This window comes from Penaeus vannamei, chromosome 6 (assembly GCF_042767895.1).
Source record: "Penaeus vannamei isolate JL-2024 chromosome 6, ASM4276789v1, whole genome shotgun sequence".
In the NCBI taxonomy this organism is placed as follows: Eukaryota; Metazoa; Arthropoda; class Malacostraca; order Decapoda; family Penaeidae; genus Penaeus; species Penaeus vannamei.
In genome coordinates this window covers 25,308,671-25,324,530 of record NC_091554.1, presented here as the reverse complement: position 1 = coordinate 25,324,530, position 15,860 = coordinate 25,308,671, and the positions used below count along the sequence as shown (strand labels likewise).

Sequence of the window (15,860 nt, the reverse complement as noted above, 5' to 3'; positions counted from 1 at the left end):
AAATATTTTCTGGTATCTAATGGTGCTTTTAGTAATGTCAATAACACTGTAGTAATTATGATGTCTATAATGAAAATAAAAGTATCAATATTGATAGCATTAGTAAAAAAAGTTTTTTCCCGCATACTCAAGAAAAGGCAAAATCAGGGGAGATCACAATTTCTACTAATTAACTCTGTGTGTAGAGTCATTTCACAGAACAATACTACAAGAACACACAATTCTTCTGGGGCATTGGGTTAACAGGATAAGTATTATTTTGTTGGTATGATATTTTCATGCAGATGAATTTATTTGGATTCAATATGGATTTCATACTGAAATGTACCATGTACATTTTCCAAAAAAAGATGCTTATTTTTCCATTAAACCTGAGTATCCAATGTCATAATCTGATTCTGGAAGCAGACTCAAGTTTGGTGTTATTTCCCTTTTCCCAAGGCTTAAGCTTGCTGTCTGTGAAACTAGACGACCCTGACCTAATGTTCTTTGCCAGATCCTTCTACTATTTTGTGGGCAATGAGATGAAAAAAATCTGTAATCTAGTAGGCTTTGGCAATCTCGTGATGTAATATATCTGCTAAATACATAAAAATAAAAGAGTTATGACTAAATCTCTGACCCACCCTGCCTCCTGCTCCAATATTTACTTTGTCGTGTCCATGCAAATATACTCATTTGGGTTTTTAAAAATTTATTTTGGTATTCTCTGGTAGCTACCTGGTAATTCTGCTTACGGCACAGCTGACAGCCACGACAAAGAGACAAGGTGGTTAGTCACCACGAGAGAGCCAGAGTGACAGGTTGTGTGTCCCATGCTTCAGCACAACACCATTCCTGATGCGCCCTCATCACACAATAGTAGGACACTACTAATGATAAATGTTATTCCTGTAACTAATAAACATAATATGATGAGAAATACATCTAAATCACAGCTGTAGCAGTTGTTTATTTGCATGAAATGCCTCACGAAGCAATGTGAAGCCTATGGTAACATGCGGTAGTTCTACAATCCATTAGTATCTTGCAAAAGGGGGGGGGGGGACCAGGTACCAGTTACACTTCAGAATACATGTGAATGCCATAGAATGCATCAAGATTGATGCAGATATCAGATTTCTAAAAAAAGAAATGACAATGGAGGAAAATAAATCCTCAACTTCAAAGCCCAATATCTCAAAACTGACACCTTTGTCAACATTCTTTTAAAAATCTTCATAACTACTTGGGTGATTTTAATGGGGTTTGGATCATTTGAAAGGTGAGTAAATTTGCAATTTTTGCAATGATGCTGATTTTCATTTCAGGTGATAAAAGTCCATATATCATGTTATATGATTAACAATGAATAAAAAAAAAAAAAAAAAATCCACTAAACTAAGAGGAAATTTCAAAATCTGAATCATTACAAATTTAGGTATTGCTATAGTTTATATGTGGCATATTTTAAACAAGTTCAGTCAATGGATAAGTAAGATTTTTATATTTTTTTCCAATTTTCAAAATCTTGTGTTTTAAAAATAACTTCATTGTTTTTTATCCAATTGACATGAAACTTGGTGGTGTAAATTATAGTATATTTACAAATAACACATTAAAAAATTGCGAAAATCTGATCTTAATTAACAAATTTCGTTCTTGAGTGCGACGGCCCCCTTAGAATGCATTAAGCCAGGCTCAGATACCAGGCTTGGAGAGGTGTAATTTTAATGTACCCAGAATTGTCGACTGGGCAGTTGGTAGTTAGAGGTAGCTCACTATTTAGGGCTGTCTGAATAGTGAAACCTAGACCCAAGGTCTTGCTGCTTTTTTTTTGAGAGAAAAAATTCTGTACAGGTAGAGTTTAAGATTGATTAGATAGGATTTGTATTGAATAATTAGATGATAAGAATAGTAGTCTTCCATTTGATATTAAAGTAGTCAATATAAAGGTCATCTTTACTTGTGTTATATGCATAAGAAAAGGTATATGAACATACTATATAGATAAAGGCCTGCATTACTGAATAAAAATGAAATGCAGATATATGGTTTATGAAAATATATATGATGATCAAATACATCTGATTTAGTGTTTGAGAAATCATTTTTTTGTATTTCTCCTCAACAACTTTTAGCTGTAGAGGGTATATATTAGAATGTTTTTTAGCATAGCTTTTTTGTATTTTCTTCTTAGCTGATCCCATTTCAGATAAGCCTAACGATAAATAATTTTATTTCCTTTAAGGAGGCCAGCTTCCGCAAGGCTGTAAATGATGAAGAGGTCCCTGTTAAGATGAAACATGTGAGGAATCTCATCATTGGAACCTTCACCGATAAGAGTGCAGACCTGTTTTGGCGAAATGTGGCTCTCAATCCTCCAATAAACACTGATGTTACAGCCTGGAAATTCTGCCACTGCCTTCATGTTGTCTTCCGCGATGGTCATCCCAATGTCCTACGAGACTCACAGCGTCATGTAAACAGAATTAAAGACACAGGACAGCATTTTGTAAGTTCAGTTCAGTCATTGATATATTTTTAAAAAATTATTTACTTACCTGTGGTCATGACAGCTTTTAAGGGGATGAGAGATAGTTGGGAAACCATTTACAAAAAGATACAAGAAAAAAGAAAATGCATTCAGTTGTAATAAAAAATATTTACATATCCTGTGGATAAGTAAGTGTCTTTGTGTCTAAGGACTATCCTCTATACCATTGCTGAGGGATGATAACATTCATGATTATATTTGCACCAAATTGAATATAAATCAATTTGGTGTGTACATCATTGTGGATGTCCTAGGAACTGTGCTGTTGTATTTGTATATTTGTTATTGCTAAGTTAGCTAGCTAGATGAATATGGTTGGTCTGATACAGAGGGTTTTCTTTATTTATATTGTCCATTGAAAGCCAAAGGAAGTACACGTGATGAATTGACAGGTTTGCATATTCCTTTTCTATGCATTTTCCTTTATGTAACTGGTACCTAAGTCTTGTCAATTTCATCCTTTAATCTTGATGATACTAATTTTTATTATTTTTTGTTTGCATGTAACTGAAAATCCAAAGTGAAGCAAAAAACAAAAACAAACCAAACAAACCAAACCAATGTCTATATTTGTCTTTTGATTTGCTTTATACAGATGGTAATAGACTGTTTTCCTTGCACTGAATCCATGTAGTAAATATCATAGTGCAAGAAAAAAAAGAATTTAGTATTTCGTTTTTGTGTCGTATTTAATTTTTCATATTATTCAATTTTCTGTAACACAACCTGTGCCATGCAGCCAGGAATAAAATGCTGAGGATGGAACTGTCGTCCTTCCTGGAGCCAGTGCTCTTCCAGTCATGGCTTATGGACATTACATTCCATACTATTTATAAATGGGAATAATGCAAAATCCCTCTTCTAAATGCTATATGAGTCTAGTTTGTGCACTTTAGGTGAGTATTTTCTCTCACCCTGGTCTTTGGTCCTGAGAGCAAGTTCGCATCACCTGGCCCACGGCCATTTTGCTCCATAACGGCATGTTCATATCACCCTGCCCTCAACCTAAATTTTTTCATGACGTGATGGTCATGTCACCTGGATCAAAAGGGTTAATACTCCCTTGAATAGATATGATAATAAGTTGAATATACTGTAAGTGTATTCACTTGTAGGCCACTAGATAACAGATTTTTGTTCTACTCTCTCCAGAGGGACTGTGTTTGAGGAAATATAATACTTCCAATTTTTTGTATGACTTCACTCTTCTAAGATTCAGTCTCTGTCAGTATTACTTCAAATGGTCATTGAAAATACAAGAAGTAACTAAACATCTAACAGAGCTTACTTATGTATATAGATGAAGTCCCTCATATGATGAGTGCAATGTTTCTCTCGTCACTGCCCCCTATTCCTTGCTTCTTCTTGTTGTGGAGGGGGGTGGGGCTTAAAGTATGGAGACTAAGGCCCGATGTAAGAAATCCCCCTTATCCTGGACCTCAGCCCTCGACTTAATGAATTTTTCATGGCCTTTGCTTCTACCCCTTTCCTTTTCCTTGTCTTCTTCATGTGAGAGTCAAACTGAAAGGATGAAAGGCTGGCTTTGTGTCAGTCCTGAATGGCCTCTGGTATTCACTTGGTTAATAGCTTAGCCCTTACCCCTTATGGAGAACTTGAGGGGTAGACTGTTTCTTTTCTCTATTTATGTCAGACTCTCCATGCCTAACCTGGTCATGACCATTCACATTGCTCTGCTCAACCATGTATGTGTACCAATTATGGTGGCTCCCATACTATATTTTATATGAACTATCCAACCTACAAGCTGTAGTCTGAGGTAGCAGTCCTCAGATTTAAACTAAGCCTCACTCTATATAAGACCAGACAGGAATCACTCTGACAAGGTTTTGTTTTTTCAACCTATTCCAAAATTTCTTCTCTCTGCTCCTTTCCCATCTTCTCAAGATGTCTCAGCATCTTCCCCATTATCTCTTCCCTGTACTGCAGACCATCCTACCTCTACTCTCTGTCTCCCCTCAGTTAAATTCCTTTTCCAGTCTAAATCCAGATACTGCAATTTCTACCATTTTCCTAATGCCTACCCTTCCTCCTCCTCAATTTACTTGTTGCACTGGGCAATCTAAAAGTTCCACCTTACCTTCATGTACCACATTCTCTCCTACACCCACCTCTTCCACTGCTCCTTGGACATCCCTCTTCTCCTCCTCACAAGAAAACCTTTGTTTCTCTGACCTCCCCACCCAACTCCCCACTCAACTCTTGAAGACATCCAAAACTATCTGAACGACCCAAGAGAAAGCGCTGCTCCCTCATCCGCCCTCCAATCCCTCTAATCCTATTTGCTCAACATTTAAAGTATTTGGTGATATCCATCCTCCTCCATCCGTATTACCCTTTGATTGTTTAACCCACTTACGACAGGTGTCCCACATATGAGACACCCGAAAAAATAAACATTGCCTGGGCTCGCACTCTGATGCAGCAGCGGGCCACGATGGGCGGGTGGGCAGAGTCCGGGGCAGCCCTGCCCGCCGATTTTGTAGCCGCCCAGAATCTTTTATTTTTGGCTTCAAAATATACCAGTATTAATGGGTTAATAATGGCTCCTTTGCCAGTTTTCTTATACAATGTTTCTCTTCCTTCCTCAGACACTGATACTCTCCATTTTATCCATTTACCCAATAGCCTACACCCTTTGCTTTTTTACTAATCTTTGCTTTACTTCATATGCTCCCCCTCTTTACCCTTTTCACTATTATAGTATCCTTTAGTGCTCTCTATCCTTTGATGCTAAACAGATTTTATCCTAATTGTTAACTTATTTTTTCTCTTTTCACTACAGTACTTTACCATTGTGCTATACAATCATGTTTGGTACTAAACTGTGATATGAGTTCCACACAAGTGCCCTGGCCTCCCCTGACCCTGCTGACATAGCATAGAGTTCAGTGGTGCCCTTGTAGATTATCACCCTTATGTCCCAGAGACAAAATGTGTTTAGTGCAATGAACTATGGTAATAATGATATATTCTTAATTTTTTTTTATGAGGATTTTTTTGTGATTCAAACTTGAGTTTTTAGTGACCATTGCCTAGTGTAGGATAACACAGTTATATTACCTTGGTTTATATATTTGCACCGTACCTTGAATGTTTACTCAGTTTGATTAAATTTAGAGGTTATCCTTTTTGTAAATAGCAGGATGTTAGCATCAGGATTTGATATAAAAGTATTGGTGATAGACATATGTATTTAAAAAAAAATTACATTCACGAAGTGTTCAGCATTGGAACTCTCACAAATATTATGAGTCAACTACATGATAACCCTAGAATCTGGTTGCGTCACGGAAATCACACTGCCAAAAACCTGGGCAATGGGTCACGTAAGTGGCAAACATTCTGGGTCTGTGGCGAGTAAGCAGGGCCTGTGTGAACACCCGTGAGCGGGGACAAGACTCTGTGCTTCCCCTTTGCAAATTTATTTTGTGTAAGCTTTTTTTAGCTTGATCACCATTTTTCAGTGTCCATATTTGTCTTTTGATTTGTTTTATCTAGATGGTAATAGCTAATTTTCCTTGCGCAGACTCCATAACATCTCTCTATGTAGTGAATAACTCACTGCAACAACAACAACAACAAAAAATGAACAATTGGTTATTTTTGTCATATATCTCATTTTTTCGTAATTTTCAATTTTATGTAATACAACTTGCACCGCCGGTCACAGTGGCCAGGAATTCGATGTGGATCATGGAAATAACATCCTCCCTAGAGCCGGCGCTCTTTTGAGTCACAGCTTACGCATGTTACATTCCACTTTTGTTTATCGATGGGAATAATGCTGAAGACCCCTTTTAAGCACCAAATGAGTCAGATCACACTCCAAGAGGGTTGTGCACTCATGGTGAGAGTCTTTTCCGTCAACCTGGCCTTCGCACATGACGGCAAGTCGTGTCACCCGGGCTGTGGCCAATTTGCCCAATTGACATCATCTGCTCCTTGGCTCAAGTTTTTCCATGACATGACCGCAACGTCATCCGGGTTCAATGGGTTAACCAGTTGATGCTGGCAGTGCATGTATGCCTGTAACTTACAGTAGTACAATACAATAGTACCATAGATATAAACCTTTCTCACTGAATAGTCAAGGAATGGGTGAATTGTGAGTAACCTTTAGATGACTAAACACTTCTATTGCCATCTTTTTATAAAGAAGTTCATAAAACGAAACCATATCAAACAGTGTGTGTATACTTGCACTCCTGGTATCAACACATTAAGATAGATATGATATTGATGACAATGATGATTAATGTAATATTACTGATATTACTGTTATTGATTATTTTTTCCCCAGCGCCATTTAACACATGGTTATGGACGATTGATCAGGTTTTATTGTGACCTGCTGGTGACCAAGTTAAACTTCCACCAGCGTTACCCTCGGTTCCCTGGTGCCCTCACTGTCACCCCAGAAGAACTTGAAGCTTTAGCAGAAAATGATGCCAACAATTAGTGAGTGAATGAGTTGTTATTTTTAATTATAGTTTGTGTCATGACTGTACAGATGTTTTATCCTTTATACTGTTGAACTGTAATGTCTTAGACTTAGATGATTTATTGACATATTCATCTTATACAAATAATGTAAAGGATTAATGTATAATGCAAAAATATTTATGAATTGTTCTCTAAGGCATATTCTGGGATCTCTGATCACATTTTTAGACAGTATTTATTTGGGAATGATGAAAAGCTGTGGACACTTTTCCCATTTATACTTTCTGAATTCTATTGAATGTTTAAGTCAGCAAATTAATGAGTGGATAGGAAAAAGAGAAAGGGATGTGTAGGAGAGATTTAGAGAAGTTAATAATAAATGCAAAACATGATTACGTTAGATTTGCAGGACTAAGAAAGATGATGAGAGATTTTAGAAAAGTCTCTCCTATGAAGAAAGAAAGTTGGTCTAAACTGCTGGATGGATTTGAATTAACAGATGATACAGAAAGACAGAAAATGTATGCATTTTCAATTACTTGGCATGTATGGGAATTGATGAATGTTAGCCCATTGGCTGCAATACTTTGCAATATAGCGCATCAATCTGTAGCATTATTTATTTTGGACCTAGGTGGTGCATGGGACTATGCTGGAGAGTGCGCGCTGTGGCAGTGCTGTTTTCCCTCCTTTCATGAACATGCGTTTGTATATGTATATATGAACACATATATGTTTGTGAATGTATATATAAAGCCTTGCAAATATATGCAAGCATGCAAGTATATGTAAATACGCTCAGGAAGAGTGGGAGGGCCTAGTTTTAGCACGCACAGATAGTATTCTCTTTTGGCAAGCAACATCCCATTGCCTGTGCAGGCCCAGGGCATCAGGTATGGGTCCTGGAAAGCCGCTAGGGGGACACTAGCTTGGCGGCTGATATCCCCTGGCCTGCTTAGCTCCCAGGCTGTGTGGCTGCCTGTTGCTTCATGGGATCGGCTGCCCATATTCCCCATATGTGATGATTATCATTCAGTTTGCCAAGTTTAAGCCTTAAGATCCAGATGATGTTATGGTCCCATTATTGAAAAATTTGCTGTCATGAGTGAAGACTAGGGTGATGGAAAAGACAAGCCATGGCCAAGAATACTCAAACCTCTTGGAGTGTGATTTGACTCATTTTGCGTCTAGAAGGGGGCTTTAGCATAATTCCCATTGTTAAACGAATGTGGAATGTAAGGTGTGTAAGCTGTGCTTGGAAGAGCGCTGGCTCAAAGGAGGATGCCATTTCCATGCTGCGCACCGTATTCTTGTGACTGGTGGTGCAGGTTGTATTATGGAAATTTGAAAATTACAAAAAAATAAGATATATGACACAAATAACCAAATGATCCATACTATTTTATTCTTGCACTGAGTTATTTACTACATAGAAAGATGATATGGAGTCTGTGCAAGGAAAATAAGCTATTATTATCTGGATAAAGCAGAACAAAAGACAAATATGGATATTGGAAAAAGGCAAAAAGGCTAAAAAAGTTTACTCAAAATAACTTTGCAAAAGGGAGCCACAGAGTCTGGTCACAGTTCATGGGTGTTCTCGTGCGCCCAGCATACGCACTGGAAGCCCTTGATGTTGCCTACTTATGTAACCCACTGCCTGTAATTTCAGCACTGTGATTTCTGTGACACAATCAGATCCAACGGGTTAAAATCTACATGTAGTGTTATGTCTTTGTAATTAATATCCTACCAAGACTTATATTTGTCCTCTAAAACTCAGTCTGTAATATTTGAGGACACTTCATCTCCCTGCATGTAATATTGTAGGATCTATCAACTGGAGGTTAACTGAGTTAAGCTGATTATTGTGCCAGTTAACCCCTTCTTTACTAAAAATGTATTTTGATGTATAACCATACATCACATGAAAGCAGCATGCTACATCAGAACTGCTAGTGATGTACACTGGTAACCCTGTTTCTGAGGATTTTGTGATGGCACCACATCTGGGTGTTGACAGTAAACCAGTAACAAAGTCTGGAGAGTGTGTAACTTCATAACACATCATAACACTAGCACCATGGTTTGCTCCCTATCTGGATGGGGTTTTTATTTCTACATGCACGATAATTTTTGAAGACATATGGCAATGATTACACCTATGAAAATATGTTTCACCACGCTGTTGCACTGAATTTTCGATGAATATTTTCAAAGATACTTGAGAAGTTGAAAAAATCTCCTATAATCTAGTAGGCTTTGCAATCCTGTGACAATATTTCTGCTAAATACGTAAAAATAAAGGAGTTATGACTAATTCTCTGACCCCCCCTCCGCTCCCCATCTGATCACTGCTGTATCATGTTCATGCAAATATACTTGACCAAGTTTTTTTTCCATAATTTTGTTTATTTTGGTATTCTCTTGTAAAAGCTAGCTGGCAGCTCTGCATACTGTACCAACAGGAAGCCACAAGTAGCAGAGAATGCTGGCAATCACCACAAGGGAGTCAGAGAGAGGTTGTGCATTGCCTACCTCCTCAACACCATCACATAGACATACCCGTGATGTGCCCTCATCGCACACTAAGAGGACACAACTAATAATAGATGTTGTGGTTGTAACTAATAAACCTTATGATGAGAAATACATCACACAATCACAGTTGCAGCAGTTGTTTATTTGTATGAAATGCCTCACAAGATACTGTAAAGGCACTGCAAAGCCTGTGATGACAGGGCTGCACTTTGACAACCATGCACAGTCAGTGCGATTAATCTCTTGCAAAAGGGGCGGACCAGGTACCAGCTGCACTTCAGAGTACCATTTGATCAAGATTGACGCAGAGATAAAAAAAAAAAAAAAAAAAAAAAAAAAAAAAAAAAAAAATAAAATGCAGGAAAAAGTATCTTCAACTTCAAAGCCCGATATCTCAAAAGCACACCTCTGTCATTATTTTATATTTTATATTTCTCCATTCTCGATTCTAATGTTTTTTGGATCATTTGAAAGCTGAATAAATTTATGATTTTTTAAACGAAGGGATTTTCATTTCAGGTGATAGAAGTCCATATATTGCATTTTATATTTGTAACAATTAAAAAAAAGAAGATTTTCCTACTTAATCCAGTCCCACATATGAGACACCTGGAAAAAAAAATTGCCCGGCGTCCTGCCAGTGTGATACCGTATCGGGGCTCTGCTCAGAAGTGGGCTGCAGCTGATGCGCGGGCAGAGTCCGGGCTAGTCCCGTGCGCCGATTTTGTAGTCGACCGGAAACTTTATTTTCGGCTTCAAAATATACAGGCGTTAGTGGGTTAACTAAGAGGGAATTCCATAATTGTCTGTTTATTATTTAGGTATTGGTATAGAATATTTGTGGTATATTTTTCAACATGTTCAGTCAATGGATAAGTGCAAATTATAAAGCTATTTGATTTTTCAAAAACTTTTTTTTATTAATACTTCATTGCTTATTATCCAAATGTTATGAAACTTGGTGATGTAATCTCAGTATATGTATTTGTAACATATTTAAAAATCGCAAAAATCTGATAATAATTGATGAACTTCATTCTTGAGTGCGACAGCCCCCTTAACCCATTTACAATGGGTGTCCCATATATGAGACACCCGGAAAAATAAACATTGCCGGTCGACCAACCAGTGTGACGTTGGATTGGAGCTCGCGCTCTGAATATGTTGCGGGCCGCCCCGGAATTGGCCCACGCGCCAATTTTGTGGCCGCCCGTAAAATATTATTTTGGGCTTCAAAATATACTGGTGTTAATGGGTTAATCTGTGCAATGTGGTGCATAGGATATTTTACTCCTGTGATATCATGGGCAAATTCTTGTAATAAGAATGATTTTATGCCTTGTACCCCTAATTTGGTAAGGCCAGATGACAGTGATACATGGTCTGATACGCCATTGGAATACAGTAAGGGTGACAGCTTGGGATAAGATAGTGATATTGATATGAGTGATGAGGTCTCGAGAGTAGGAGAGGGAAATTAGTGAAGACATAATATCAGTGACACGCTTCTCAGTCACCACCTATGTGGCAAGCTTCTGTGCATGATATTTTTTTCAAGCAAATTTGTCCAATAGTTACTTGGGTATTAGTACAAAATAGAATATGGAAACAGATTTATGGAGTTAGTTAATTTTTTGGATAATAATATCATGTGGGTTTATATGTGCAGTAGTATATGAAAAAAGAGCAAAGAATGAATAGTTTGGCTGCAACAAAATACAGTACCCCTCACGCCACTGGAAATGTAGTGGTCAGGTTGGTATTTTGTGGAAATGCATGTGTACATTTGGGGAGCGCTCAGTTAAGAATAGGTTAAGCAGCCCATAAGCAATCAGATTTATTACCTCTGCCAAGGTTTTTGGTAGCGATGGGTAGTTAGTTTAATAGTAACTAGTTTTGCTACTTTGTTAGTTAGTTTATTTGTTTGTTTGTGCATTGGTTAGCAGGATAACTCAAGTAGTTATGAACAGATTTTTATGACATATTTACTAGAGGTGTGTCTTACTTAGCCTAACTTAGATGCCATTAAATTTTGGTGGTGATCTTGATCATGATCTAGATCCATGAATTAGATCCATGAATTTTTTAAATGATTGCTTTTGTTACCACTGTTGCCTTGGTGGAGGTTTGTGTCCTTTGAGTGCTTCTAGTTAAGCATGGTATTTGTCAACTGGATTTGACTTCACCTTACTACTCAAGCCTTAGCTCTTGAAGGCCTCTCCACGATGTTGATGATGATGATTGTTATTAGTTTTATTGTTATTATATCATTTTTATTATCATCGTCATTATCATTGCTATTATTGTTATTGTTATTAATAGTATTATTTTTATTGTTATTGTTATTGATAGTATTATTTTTATTGTTATTGCTATTGTTTTTGTTTATCATTATTATCATTATTATTATCATTATGGTTATTGTTATTGTTATTGTTATTATTGTTATTATAATTGTTATTGTATTATTATTATTAATATAATTATCATTATCATTATCATAATCTTTGCCATTGCCAGTGCCATTGCCATTGTTACCATTTTTACTTGCCATTGGTATCATCATTACTTTTAATGTAATTGTCATCACGATTGTCAACATCAGCATCAACATCACCATCATCTGTGTCTCTTATTCTTAATCACTATTATCACCACCATCATCATCATCATCTTTGTCATGGTCATAGTCATGGTCATGGTCATCATCATTTTTATCATCATTGCCTTAATGCACTGTTGGATTGCTTCACTTTCAACTTGTTTTATATACTCCTTTGTATGTTGACACCAAGAACGATCAAGGCTCAACAGAAGATTGATAATTTTTATTGTATTGTTTGTATCATTTAGGTGTATCATTTAGGGGTCATCCATAATTTTCATCATTATCACAAGTCTACAAAGCATAGACTTTTGAGCAACCCCCCCTCTAAAAGTGTACGTTAGTGGACGAAAAATGGTAAAGGATCAAGATCTCCCTATCTATATGTGTTCTTATTTTGTGATTCTAAGAAAATTATATGAATTCAAAATAAAACCCTGTCTTGTTATATTGCTCTTTCACTGTATTAAAATCAAAAGTGAGATAACAGGATAATACAAAGAACCTACTGATTTTTGACTGTATGCTGTATTTTTGTTTTTTTTATGACTACAGATGGTTTAATGCAGATGAAAAGTGTTTAAATCAATATTGAGATATTTTCCCATGTTCAAATAAATCAAATATAAGAATTACTTAAACCATCCTGGTAAAGACTAGTGGTGGAAATTTCATTCGATGTCGCTTCAGCTGGGTCTTCCAGCAGGGCATTACTAAAGGCAGAGCCAAAGTCCCATAGAAGGACTAAACCTTCAGTCCTGAAACACACTCAATATGTATAGTTGCTTATGTTTTAGATAAATGAAGTTTACAGGTTCAATATAGCATTTTCTTGTCATACATCTAACACATTTTCTATAAAGGAATGCAGGTGCATTTTATGTTGTTGAGTGTTGTTACATTATTGGCTTAATAATGCACTTCTTGTATATTGTTTTATGCAGTGCATTAAACAAAAAAGTAATGCAGAGAATCAGACTCTGACTGCATGCACTGTAAATGTAATCTAAAATTCCTCTGTTTATGACAGTGTATGGTTCAATTCTATTATCTATATCTTCTTTCTTTATCATCTAATGTTTAGAAAATGGCAGAAATGCTTCTATGCAAAAGAGGCCAGCCCTGCTAGCAACACCGGCATGGCGTGAAATTTGAATCATAGTGGCTGCTGATTTGTCCATTGACGGATCATCATTATGTATATCAAAAAAAGTGTATGCCTGGTCTTAACCCCCCCCCCCCTATGTACGGTTTGTATGCTCGTGATAATGATGAAAATTATGATGACCCCAAAGCCACCCTCTGTTCATGGTTTGTGAAACTGCATTATTTAAGATTTATGTAGGTATTCAATTTATATTATTATTATTTTTTTCAGTTTTGAATTGGCAGTTGAGATGCTGGAGTATATGGAATGCATTTTAAATCTGTATGAAGCAGGTATGTGAATTTTCAGTTTTTCATTTGTTTTTGAACCTTATGTATAAAGAAATCTGATATGTGAAAGAAGGTTTTTTAACTTTATTTATATTGTTTGTGAGATTCATTGCAGCACTATGTCTTATTCTCAATCATTGATGTGTAGGATAACATATAGTTTTAACAAGTTGATAGTAGTGTATTTTAAGCTCTACCCTAAATTGCTTATTTGTCACCCTTCCAGTATTCAGTTCCATGGACCCATCCAGGGCAAACTCCATGACTCGTTCTGGACAGTGCCGCTTGGCACCTCTGATCCCAAGTATTCAGGATTCCTCGTGCCTCTATGACTGTATTGTCCGCATCCTTTTCCAGCTACATAAAGGTAGGGCTGCTTTTATTTTGTGAATTAGGAATAAATATAGAGTATTGTTATTTTTATTCCTCATATATTAGTTGAAGAGACTGTTGGATTTTTCCTTTAACTTTGGAGATATTGCATAATCATTTATTGATGTTAGATATTACAGTAATTGTATCCTGTTGCTATGTTTTCATATAGAGCTAAGTGGGCATCATGGTAGTATAGAAAAAATAAAACTAATAGATACAGGTAAACGTTTCAAGCAAGCTTATTTGTATACAGCACATGGATAGTGATATAACTGAAAGATCTCTTTTAAGCATATATATTAATGTGTTGGCTCTGTGAGGGCATGTATAGTCTGGGTCAAATGAAAAGTATGCATCATATTCAACATGAGCCCTCACAGGTGTTCTCTACATCTGGTAACAGTGTGTGAAGTGAGGTTGCTAGGAACCACTACAGTAATCATGGAATAATTATATATAATAACAGCTGGCTTAAAAATCTGACCAACATAGTTAGAGACAAACAAGCAGGAACTGCATAGAATGGAAAAATGTAGAAATTTTAGAATAATTGATAGGTCTTGTGATTTCTTTGAACATGTAGTACATCTAAACACTTGATGTATTATTGAAAGCATTTTGTTTATCTTAGAAAGGGATTAAAATTTCTCAGAGTGCTTTGATTTAAAAATGGAAATGAAATTTTATGATCTGCGTGGCCATTCTATGATGTTTTTGGAAAATAAGAAATGAAGCATTGTGAAGTTTACTATCAGACAGAATAAAGTAACATATTGAATACAGCATACAGCAGGATGTAAGGTGAGCTGTTGAAGGTTTTTTCATGTGAAACTTATTAAAGAGCAGAACTTAGTTCCACACATACAAATATAGGGCTGGAAAGTGACCCTTTTTATATAATGAGCATAAATAGTTATTCTACAAAGTTAGTGATTGTAGAGTTCTTGATTATTATGACCCTATTATAATGGACCAGAATTTTCTGTGAAGTAATCATTGTGGGTTTGTGCTATTTACAGTTGGCCTACCTGCTCGCTTGCTAGAGTGAGTTATAATGTGTATACATGTCATGCATCATTGCATCATGATGGTTATAGCTATACCCAACATTGAGGGGATAAGAACAGTGAAAGAGAGACTGACAGTAAACACTTGTAGATTTACGATGTTTGGTTTTCAGATATTGTTGGTGATGAGAATGTTTTCATTCGCTGTGACTATATCATATATGAGAGTTTAGTGGAGGAAGAACTGGGGACATCATAGGGATTTAAAAGGTGCAAAGGAGATGAGAAAGTATACTATTAAGTTTGTTTTGCACAGCCCAAAATTCTGCATCAGCATATTAATTGGAATGAAAATACAACAATATATGATACAGTTATGTCAACTATTTTAATATAGAATACTTTGTAAAGTAAAAGATTGTATTTTATTTTAGTTTCTGGATGCCTTGACAGTGAGTGTGTAGAGGGTATAACACCTGATGATTATTCCATAGATATTACATTTTTACTCTTTGGCACAGTTTCTGTGTTTGTAATGAGTTATACTTGTCAGATTCCTGTCCTGACCTTAGCATTGCTAACTGTATTAATGATTATGAGCTACAAGGCATGCCAGCTGCATGACAGCAGCAGCAGCAGTAGCAACCTCACTTACCAGGGGTGGAGAACTCCTGCAAAGGAAGAAGATGCTATAGCAGTTGACCTTTCATTTGTCGCCGCCTGTACATACATACTGTGTTCACTGTGATTTTGATTCATCAATTTTGCATACACATAGATGCCAGGAAATCAATTGCTAGTCATACCTGATCTCAATTAATGATATTATATTATTATGTTGGTAATGACAATAATGATAAATAGCATCAGAAAAACTTTCCTTTCAAAAATTCAA

At 36.4% G+C, this 15,860-nt stretch overlaps 1 protein-coding gene across 1 annotated transcript in view; it reads left to right on the top strand.

Annotated features, from left to right (window-relative positions):
* Nucleotides 1-2,230: 2,230 nt before the first annotated feature.
* The window catches only part of LOC113821811 (huntingtin-interacting protein 1), a gene marked incomplete at its 5' end in the record, with an annotated part of 72,460 nt that continues 58,830 nt past the window's right edge, over nucleotides 2,231-15,860 (top strand). Inside the window, 4 exon segments of the mRNA XM_070122768.1 lie at nucleotides 2,231-2,494; nucleotides 6,858-7,015; nucleotides 13,525-13,586; nucleotides 13,810-13,950. Coding sequence (XP_069978869.1) covers nucleotides 2,231-2,494; nucleotides 6,858-7,015; nucleotides 13,525-13,586; nucleotides 13,810-13,950 — 625 coding nt within the window.